Below are 11,014 nucleotides of genomic sequence, written 5' to 3' on the forward strand. Positions count from 1 at the left end.
TGCTACAGCTTTAGTTTGTTGGAATTTCACCCACAGGATCGATCACATAAAATCACGACAGAGACGCACACACGCTAAAACTTATAGCCAAAGGGCCCTTGTCGTGCCCTCTTTTCTTCCTCTTTTTATTTTCTCTTTTCTTTCACCGGTTACAAATATCACGACCCGGCTGTATATACAACATCCAACCCAACCGACCTAACACCAAGCCTAAACCTACACGCAGGACCAAACTCAAACTCCTACACGGACTAGTAGTCACGTTGACTCGCTTTGACTCCTAACTAGTAGGACTCTACTCAAACTCTAGTATCTAACCTGGACTCTACGTGTCGGCAAGCAAGCCGAACACTAATCAATCAAGATTACTCTAACATTCTCTCTCTAATCTTGACTCTTGTCTTCGTGCTTCTCCGATCTTGATTCGTTGAAGATTCATCCCTTGTCGACTCATCCGCTCGCACCACGACAAGTCAAATTGCCGGCTAGATTGTTGCCAACATAGTTTCCAAGCAGCTAAACTATACTCAGCTCTCAGCATATATGATCTTATGATATCCTCTGGTGTTCCTTGGTCTTTGCCTTGCAGACATTCAATATAATGATAAGGTAGGTAATAAAACACAGGAAAACTGGAGCTGGAAATATGCAGTTGTTTTTCTCTTTTATGTTTGTCACTAGCTTCAGTTTTCCTGTTCAGTGTTTATGGCCTAGGAGGAAAATTGGACAAGGCTGCTGAAATGTTTGCAGCAGCACAAGAGCTAGGCTTACTTATGGACGAGAAGGTATACACAAACATGCTTAACTTCTATGGATAGGCTGGTCAGTCCCTTCTACCTTGCGTTGAGGAATCCAAGAACATTACCCTTCTCATGTTCGGCAAGTTTTTCCCCTTCTCTTGTTCATACTATTCAGTTCAATTTCTGCAGGGAGGCATCAGGATGCGTCCTGACTATTTGATAGAATGAAGGAACTTGGTATCATGCCTGGAAAGGTATGATTCTGTTGGTGTCTGACTTCTGAAATTACAGTTATCTGCCTTCAGAATGACTAGTGTGACTGAAACTTGCAATCAATGTGCAGATCAGTTTCAACTCCATGATCAATGCCTACGCCACTTCCGGGCTGCACAATGAAACGGAGATTGTATTCCAGGAGAGGCAATCACGCGGTCACGTTCCTGACTCGACGACATACCTCGCGCTGATCAGTGCATACTCAAAGGGTAGATGCTACTCCAAAGCCAAGGAAACCATCCGGATGATGCTGAGCAGTGGCATAACCCCTTCATGCCTCCATTTCAGCCACCTCATTTTGCCTTTCCGAAAGAAGCCCAAATAGATGAAGCAAAGAGGATCTGCTACCAAATGCAGGAGATTGGTGTGGCTGTTGATTTGGCCTGTTGCCGGGCAATCATGAGGGTGTACCTTGAGCATGGCCACGCCGATGAGGGCATATTGCTCTTCGAGACAACACACAGGTCACTGAAACCTGACAGTTTCATGCTGAGTGCGACATTTCATCTCTATGAGCATTCAGGCAGGGAGCCTTAAGCTGGGGATGTGCCGGAAACCATCGGTCTACATAGTGCCTCTTTCTTGAAAAGTCTCATGGTTGGATCAAAGTTGGAACCAACTTAATAACGACCATATCATGTGCCCATCAAGCTAGCAACCATCACAGGTATCTTCCTTTTGCATGTGTGTTCTTCCACAAATTTATTTCCTACTGATTTGTGTCACTACATCCAGATGAGCCCATTGTTGTATGTGTTGTTCAGGATGATCTTGTACTAGTTTATATGTACATTAGGACAAAATTTGTACCAAGATGTTGTAAAATGTAAATTTCAGAAAAATATTTCCAAAACAGTGTATATTATCATATATAACTCTCCAAAATGCATAACTTAATTTTGTACTGATCTGTTTGATCAACTCACAACATTTAACATGTCGTATATAACAAAGACTTAACGGTTCACCGTCTGAAGCTTTAAGGCGTATTTTCAACAGCAAAGGAGGTCTATTACTCTGCTTCCACTTACAAATCCCATATACAGGGTGAATGCTTAGGCTAGTAATGAGATTGTAAAATTGAAAAATAATAAACACTTGACCAGGGATCTTCCAAGTTCAATCTGCAGATATGGAGATGTAACTTTTTTGGTATTACCCATGAAAGAATTGCCTGCTATGACTCTACCGTCGTGTTGCAGCTTTAGAAGACTTTTATGCTAACAAGTCTCTTGATCTCATCTTCTCGTGCCCCTGATGCTGAATGCCCTCATTGAAGTACCAACCTCCAATAATATGATGGACCATTCCCTGATACCTAATTGCATACTTTTTCGGAGTGTCATCTATGGATGGAAATTGTCTGCATGGAGGGAGAAATATTTTCAGCATGGTGCATTCTTCGCTTCAGAGCACGGTGCACAAAGTATTCAGACCAGCTTAGGTATTCTTTGCATGATGTCTCCTATTCTTAAGCTAACATTATGTTTGCTACCTCGGATTGTTGTTTCTGTAGTAGTTGGTATATGGAAGAAATGCGTTGAAATAATCCGTGATGCATGGAGAGAGTCGCCTCGCTTAGTGGTGGTATATATGTAGGCATTGGAAAGAAACATTTATCCCGGATCAATGCATGAGATATTTTGTATTGAATGTCTTCATAGTTAATGTCCATATAGGTGCATTTGATGTGTTCTAATGCAACTTGATTCATACCTGTCTACAGGGCCGGGCCCACAGTGGTGCCAAACATGCGGCCGGAACAGGGCCCAAAATTCTGGGGGCACATATTTTTTATATAGATGTAGTAACAGTTAAGCGCAAACTGGGCCGAGCGGCGAGCGACTAGGCCCATCAAGCGAGCGAGGCCATCGAGAGGACGGAGCGCTGGGACTCCTCCCATCGCTACGAGAGGATCAGGCGACGAGGCAGCACTCAGAAAAAAAAAGACGACAAGGGCATCGCTAATTCGCTAATCGTTACGTTATCTAAAAAATACTACTCCCTCCGTTCAGAATTACTTGTCGCAGAAATGGATGTATATAGACGTATTTTAGTTCTAGATACATCCATTTCCGAGACAAGTAATTCCGAACGGAGGGAGTAGATCGCTACCGTAAAAAAACACTTGATCGCTACGGATCGGATCGCTGGAGCCCTCGACCGCTGGACGCCTGGAGCCCTTGACGCCGTCACGACGACGGCTCGACGCCTCGTCCTGCCTCGTCCCTTGGTTGCTCTCGCTCGGTCCATGGTCCTTACTCCTTAGACTGATCCGATTTCAGATTCAGGTCGACTAAGCGACAGGCCACTGCTGCGGTGCCGCCATTGACTTCCTTGACTCCTTTCTTAAATTTCAGACTCGTCGACGTCATCTCATCGGATTGATCGGTGATCGATGCTAGCCTTCAGGTGCTTAGCGAGTCATTCTTTTTGGTTAACTTCGGTTCCTACTCCTAAATCCTAATTCTTAGTTTTCTAATTAATTATTGACAGGGATCGTTACTTTATTAGAGATTGGTTCTTACTTCTTACCTCCTCGGTTAGAGATCACATAACCGAAAATTAGGTGAGTTAGATGGTTCGTCTAATTCCCAAGCATTGACGCATGATCTCCAATTGATCTCCAAGCATTGATGTTAACTTGAATAGTTCACCTCATGAGGATGTTGATGATTCTTTTCGGTCTGATATATTTGATCCAAGAAACTGGGATTCTCTTAATTCTAAACAGATTGATATCTTAGCACAGAAGGGTCCAAAAACAGACAAGTCAGTGAAAGGCCCCAAAGATAGATATCATAAAAGGTTTACTTCAGCATTCTATAATAGAATCCTATCAAATGGAGAGTATTGTTATAGAGACTGGCTTGTTTATTCTGAACAACTTGATAGAGTCTTTTGCTTTGGTTGTAAATTATTTACAAAAGGTCATCGGAAAGGTCAGTTGGCAAATGAGGGCTGTAATGATTGGTCACATATGACCAATAGACTAAAAGATCACGAGACAAGTGTGGATCATGTTTCGAGTATGACTAATTGGTATGAGTTGCGTAGTAGATTGGAAAAACATCAAACTATTGATAAAGCTACTCAACGACAACTTGAGAAAGAGAAGAACCATTGGAGAAAGGTATTATTCAGAATTGTTTGCATTGTAAAATTTCTTGCAAAGCATAATCTAGCATTCCGTGGTACTAAAGGCAAGCTGTATGAAGATAGCAATGGTAATTTCTTGGGTTTGGTAGAGATGTTGGCTGAATTTGACCCCGTTATTCAGGAGCATGTTCGTCACATTACAAATGAAGAAACACATGCTCATTATCTTGATCATAAGAGTCAGAATGAATTGCTACACTTGCTTGCTTCTTCTATTAGGTCTGAAATTATCAAGAAAATAAAGAGCTCAAAGTATTTCTCTGTCATACTTGATTGTACCCCTGATGCAAGTCACCAAGAGCAAATGTCTTTAATTATAAGATATGTGGATTCATCTTCAAGTCAAGTTTGCATAGAAGAGTCCTTTCTAGGATTTCTAGATGTAAATGATACAACTGGCCAAGGACTTTTCGATGTGCTAGAGAAGGAGCTAAAACTTCTTGATCTTGATATAAATGATGTGCATGGACAAAGTTATGATAATGGATCAAATATGAAAGGAACACATCAAGGGGTACAAAGGAAACTTTTGGATGTAAATCCTAGAGCTTTTTATCCGGCTTGTGGTTGTCATAGCCTTAACTTAACACTTTGTGATATAGCCAAGACCTGTGGTAGAGCAAAGGACTTTTTTGGAATCATCAAACGCATCTATACAATTTTTTCCAATTCTACTAAGAAATGGCATATTTTGGAAGAAAACGTATCAGGATTGACTCTCAAGTCTGTGTCAGCTACGCGTTGGGAGAGTCGTGTTGAAAGTGTTAAAGCTATCAGATTTCAATGTTCAGACATTCGGGAGGCTCTACATCAGGTAACCAATATGTTCATATTAATAGTGATGTAATTCCTTTAGGCTTGACTACATCCAATTATAACATTTATGAACTTTTTTTTAATTTCAGGTATCCGAAACTGATAGTGATCCAAAGGCAAGCAGTGAGGCTCTAGGTTTGGCAAATAATGAACTTGGAGAGTATGAATTTATCGTGGCAATAGTCATTTGGTATGAGGTATTGTTTGCTGTTAATTTAGTAAGCAAAAACTTGCAAACAAAGGATATGCTTATTGATGTTGGTATTGAGAAAGTGAAAGGGCTTATTTCTTTCTTCGAGGGGTACAGGGAAAATGGTTTCTTAGAAGCATTGAAGATAGCCAAAGAAAATGAACTTGAGATGGATATTGGTGCAACATTTCATAAAAGGAGAGAAATTAAAAGAAAGAAACAGTATGATGAGAACCCAGACGACACAAATATTGCCACACGGTCTGCAGAGGAATCATTTAGAATCAACTATTTTACACATGTTGTCGATCAAGCAATTTCCTCACTCACAAGGAGATTTGAGCAATATGAAGGTTACCAGAAATTTTTTGGTTTCTTATTTAGCTCTCAAACATTGCGTTCATTGGATAAGGATAGTTTGAAATCTTCATGTGTTAATCTTGAGGCTGCCCTTATGAAGGATAAACAATCTGATATTGATGCCAATGATCTGTTTGTTGAGTTGAAGTTCCTTCAAAATTTCATGCCAAAAGAAAATACCGGACCTGTTGAAATTTTGAATTTTTTAAAGCGGCACGACTGTTTTCCCAATGCAAGTATTGCATATAGAGTTCTGTTGACCATTCCTGTGACAGTTGCATCGGCAGAAATAAGTTTTTCTAAGTTGAAGCTATTGAAGTCCTATATGCGTACTACTATGACACAACAAAGACTCAATGATTTGGCCACAATAGCACTTGAGAGTGAAGTCTTGGAGAAGATTGATTACGAGGATATCATTAAAGATTTCATTTCAAAGAATACTAAAAGAATGAAGTTTTTCAAATAAATAGCAGCCAGGAGTTGAATAGGTATGATTTTTTATACGTCCAATTGTTATGTAAGACATTATATTATATACATTATGAAAAAATTCTGCTTGATATATATTAATATATACATTATAATAGCTCATTAGGTCATTTTTTAGTGAGACAGGACCCCATTTTTTGGTTTGGCACAGGGCCCGGATTTTGTCCACCCGGCCCTGCCTGTCTATATATTGTTGTCCCTCCGTCTAGGTGCATAAGTCATTTTAGGTTATGCACCGTGACCAAGACTGATGGAAAAACGAGATGACATAATGCTTATTTGCTAATTAATAACATTGCATGCAATAAACTGACAATTGCATGTCTTGTTTTTTAGCACAAAAACCACTCATCTCTTCCCCATCATGGAGTGAAGGTCCGCTTGCACTCGTCCCAATGGCTGCCTCATGTGTCAACCTCGATCAGGGGCAGCCTAGCTGGTGCATGAGTGGGGAGCCGAGAACCAATCTGGGAGCACGCTCCTGCCATGGCCGTTGCCCTTCGGGTGGCTTTTTGGTGTACAGTCGTGGCAGATTGGGGCGGCGGCCAAGCTCAGTTGTCGCTGTTGTTGTGCGCATCTTCAGTGCGGAGGCGCGGTGATGGTGGTCTTCCACTCGCTCGGGCTCAATGTTGGGTGGCGACATGAATCTGGCCAGCATGCTGATGGGCGGTTATCGGCCAGACACCTAAGATGATTGAACTTCATAAGTGAAGAAGATGGAGATAGTGGCTGCGAGTGATGTTGTCGTCTCATGCAGATCAGCCTCGGCTGCCACTTGTATGAGGATGGTGCATGGCCTCTGGAGTGTCTCCAACTCAGGATTTGGCGGTGCCGCTATTCTTTCTCCCCGTTAAAGTCTTCTTCGGGTGATGGCGAGTGGCTCCTTCGAGTCTCGTCAGCTTACCTCTGTGGACAAGGTCATCGCTCTCCGCAAGGACCATGCGCAGATCCAGCTATTGGGATGGAGGAAAGTGGAGGAGACAGCATAATAGATTTCGATTTGGGTGGTACTTCTCGAGTACCTAATCTTGAGCTCCGGGGCAAAAACTTTGGCCAGACCCTTTGGTATATAACTGGCAATGGCGGCGTTCTTTGCGTCGTTACCATGATGATGGCATTGCTCGGAGTTTGCTAGATTTGATCTTCAGGGTGAAAATCATGATCCTACTTTCGGTAGTTGGATCCGGCGACGATGACGCTTGTACGTCATTCCCTTCCTGGAGGTGTCGCTGTTGGATAACCCTTCTCGTATTTCTTGTGTTGTAAAGAGATAGTTGGCACCGATGGTCACTCTTGTATATCGCCAACTGTTGTTTTTATTGCTTGGGTTTTCCCCCTCCGCATAGGCATGGCTTTGGTCTTATATAACTTCGCTTTTTGCCAGTGTGGTTTGTTAGTGCGTGTGTTGTGTTGGCTGTGTGCATTCTAGTTATGCAGAGGCCGGGTGTGTATTCATTATGATTGTATCCCTCGATGCTACATTATAAGTCAATAAAAAACACCCTTTATCGAGAAAAAAAAGTCTCCAGTCATTAAAAGCATGTACGCCCCACATCTATTATTGGTTGATTCCTTTATTTATGTCAAGAAACAAGAAACGACAAGAGAGTTAATGCACCGCGCCTAAGTATTTTGGGATTATTTGATTTTCATAAGGAAACTTATTCACCTAGACGGTGGGATTACAAAGTAACAGATCGAAATGTACTTATTTTATGTTTTCACATTTCAGTTTCAACTAGACCCAGAAACGGAAGCCGGACAGATTATGTTCCAATCTTGGAGCACAAGCACTTGTAAGTCCAAAGCTTGTGTTTCGGTACAGAAACCAATTTGATATCTCCTAGGTTCAATCAATCAATTCATCCCATCACGGGAGTAGTGACTGTAACGGATCTAGCATACCACCGACGCGATCCGAGTTCTTGCCACGAGAACAGCCAGCCGGAAATGCAATCGGAGCACACCCGCGTGAGATGTTAATTAAGTTAGAAAAAAATAAAAAAACAGGGTCCAATGAAATCGTGTGAACCCAGGATTGTGAGAGAGAAAGAAAGAAATAATCGGTCGTGAGGCTGGTCTCGGGACCACCCAACCCATCTGCAAAGGAGTTAGGCCATCTTCAAACGCAAGCTACTAGCGGACGGTACTAGGGATAGGTTAGTTTGTTTTTCTGTTTAACGAGTCAGTTGTAATCAGATAAGAGAAGGAAAGTAAACGAAAAACGCTGCGTAGTTACGGCAGCACCAAAAACTACTCGTCACTCTCCCGTGTTCTTCTACCCCGTTTGATCTCTCTCTCTCTCGCTGGTCCGGCAACGATAATTGGCATCAGAGCCTCGGTGTTTGATCCCTGGCGGCCGGTGGTGTGTGACCCGCGGAGCTCATGTCGGACGACGAGAAGAAGAAGAAGGAGGCGGCGGCGGCAGCAGTCACCATCGTCTGGAGCGCCGCTTGCGCACCTCAACAGCGGTGGCAGCGGCGAGATCCGCATCATCGAGCGGGTCGTGCACGAGTCGGAAAGCTCGTCCGTGTCCATGATGTTGACGAAGACAAACTACATGAAGTGGTCTCTTGTGATGCAGGTTACGCTGCAAGCCAAGGGTCTCTGGACCGTGGTCACTGATGGCGCCGACGACGAGCGAGACGACAGGCGCGCCCTCTCCGTCATCCTTACGGGCATGCCGCCGAAGATGCTTCATGTTCTGACGGCCAAGGACACGGCCAAGACGGCCTGGGAAACACTAGTAGAAAAGGGGGCATTGGTTCAGGCCGGGTCAACTGATTAGTCCCGGTTCAATCCAGAACCGGGACCAATGGGGGCATTGGACCCGGTTCGTGAGCCCTGAGGGCCGGCCGGGCCACGTGGGCCATTGGTCCCGGTTCGTCTGGACCTTTTGGTCCCGGTTGGTGGGACGAACCGGGACCAATGTGCCTTGCTCCTGGCCCACCACCATTGGTCCCGATTGGAGGCATCAACCGGGACCAAAGGACACCCATTAGTCCCGGTTCATACCACAAACCGGTACTAAAGTGTTGGTCCTCGTTGCGGCCAGAGTTTAGTCCCACCTCGCCAACCGAAGGGGGCTCACACCGGTTTATAAACCCCTCCCTTTCTACCTTGTTGAGCTCCTCTCAAAATGAAAATAGATGCCCTTATACAGGAGACCTAAATTCATACTGAATTTCTCTGAAGTTAGTAAAAATTTATTATGAATTTAGGTTAAATTTGCTCTATAAGCGCATCTATGCTCATTTCTGAGTAGTTTTTTATATAGTTTTTTTCTTTTCTGCTATATTTATTTTTCTCTATTTATTTCTGAGTTGTAATAAGTCATTAAAAATAAAAAAGATTTTAGTAAAGTTAATCATAACTATTTTTTCTTCTATTTATTTCTGAGTAGTTTTTTATATAGTTTTTTTTTTCTTTTGTGCTATATTTATTTTTTCTATTTATTTCTATGTGATAATAAGTCATTAAAAATAAAAAAGAGGCGCAATGCTAGTTAATTCGCTTCAAGCCTTTCGGAATAGTGTAAACTGCACTGCACATAGCTCCGTGCAATCTATCCTATTCCTCAAGGCTTGAAGCGAAGCAACGTGCAGGTGAGCATTGAGCCTCTTCTTCATCGTCTCTGCACTCAGGGCTTATAAACAGCTGCGAGTGCATCTCGCTTGGCGTGGTGGGACTAAAAAAACAGCTGCAGAAAGAATCAACTAAAAAACAGCTGCATAAAATAAATAAGTAATTAGACGGGTCCATTGGTACCGGTTGGTGGCTCCAAACGGGACCAATGCCCCTCTTTAGTCCCGGCACATAATGCTTTAATGTTTTATGGTTCGGCCCTCGTGATACCATGCCAACTTTTAACTGTCAACTTTTTCAGAGTTCATTTGAAATGCTTTAATGCAGAAAACAAAAGAAAATAAATAATGCAGAAAACAAAACAAAAAAACTGGAAATGAAATAAAATAAATAAAGCAAAAAGAAAACAAAAAAATTGTATTCAAATTTGAAAACTAATGGCACTAACAGAAAGTTTATAATTTTTCTAAAACTAAAAGCAAAAAGAAATAAAAAATAAATCAAAAAAACAAAAGAAAATAAATAATGCAGAAAACAAAACAAAAAATCTGGGAAAAAAATAAAAATAGCAACAATAAGTATTTTGTTGTAAGTAGAAACAAAATAAAATAAATAAAGCAGGAAACAAAACAAAAAAACAAAATAAGTGTTTTCAAATTTGAGAACTAATGGCACTAACAGAAAGTTGAAAATTGTTCTTAAACTAAAAACAAAAAGAATTAAAAAAAGCAAAAAACAAAAGAAAATAAATAATGCAGAAACCAAAACAAAAAATCTGGGAAAAAAATAAAAATAGTAACAATAAGTAAAGAAAAAAAGTGCCTCCTACTGGGCCCCCACGGCCTGAATACGACTAGAAACCCACCATGGGGCAGGATTCGGGCCCGCAGGTGGCCAAGTAGGCCCATCAGGCAAAGCAGTAGTAAGTAGGCCCGTAAGCCTGCAGTGGAGAGGAGCTCGAGAGGGGTGCGATAGTGATGCTTATAAACCACTGCGCGCCCCTCTCAACTAGCGAGGTGGGATAAACTTTCGTGCCGCACCGTGCTAGCACACGACCATTGGTCCCTGTTCATGGCTCCAACCGGGACCAATGCCCACCTTTTAGTCCCGGTTGGTGGCACCAACCGGGACCAATGCCCTCTGCTTCCTGCCCTTTGGGCTGCTGAAAAGAGGCCTTTGGTTCCGGTTGGTGCTACCAACCAGGACTAAAGGGTGCATCGGTCCCGGTTGGAGCCATCAACCGGGACCAAAGACTTTGCTATATAACGAAAACTTCAGAACTGCATCCCCACTTCGATCTCTCCTCCTCCTCGATCTCCCGACGTCGCGCACCGTCGCCGCCCCGCCCTGACGCCGTCGCCGCCCCGCCCCGCGCGCCCTGCCGCCCCGACGTCGC

The 11,014-nt window shown here is 42.8% G+C and overlaps 1 protein-coding gene across 1 annotated transcript in view; it reads left to right on the forward strand.

The window, feature by feature from the left end:
• Positions 1 to 6,010, forward strand: part of LOC119284052 (zinc finger MYM-type protein 1-like) — a 6,805-nt gene extending 795 nt beyond the window's left edge. Inside the window, exons 2-7 of the mRNA XM_037563350.1 lie at positions 682 to 785; positions 1,084 to 1,146; positions 1,305 to 1,480; positions 3,669 to 3,868; positions 3,995 to 4,989; positions 5,081 to 6,010. Of these exons, the coding sequence (XP_037419247.1) occupies positions 682 to 785; positions 1,084 to 1,146; positions 1,305 to 1,480; positions 3,669 to 3,868; positions 3,995 to 4,989; positions 5,081 to 6,010 (2,468 nt within the window). The remainder of the gene's footprint in view (positions 1 to 681; positions 786 to 1,083; positions 1,147 to 1,304; positions 1,481 to 3,668; positions 3,869 to 3,994; positions 4,990 to 5,080) is intronic.
• The last annotated feature ends 5,004 nt before the right edge of the window (positions 6,011 to 11,014 follow it).

This window comes from Triticum dicoccoides, chromosome 4A, assembly GCF_002162155.2.
Source record: "Triticum dicoccoides isolate Atlit2015 ecotype Zavitan chromosome 4A, WEW_v2.0, whole genome shotgun sequence".
In the NCBI taxonomy this organism is placed as follows: Eukaryota; Viridiplantae; Streptophyta; class Magnoliopsida; order Poales; family Poaceae; genus Triticum; species Triticum dicoccoides.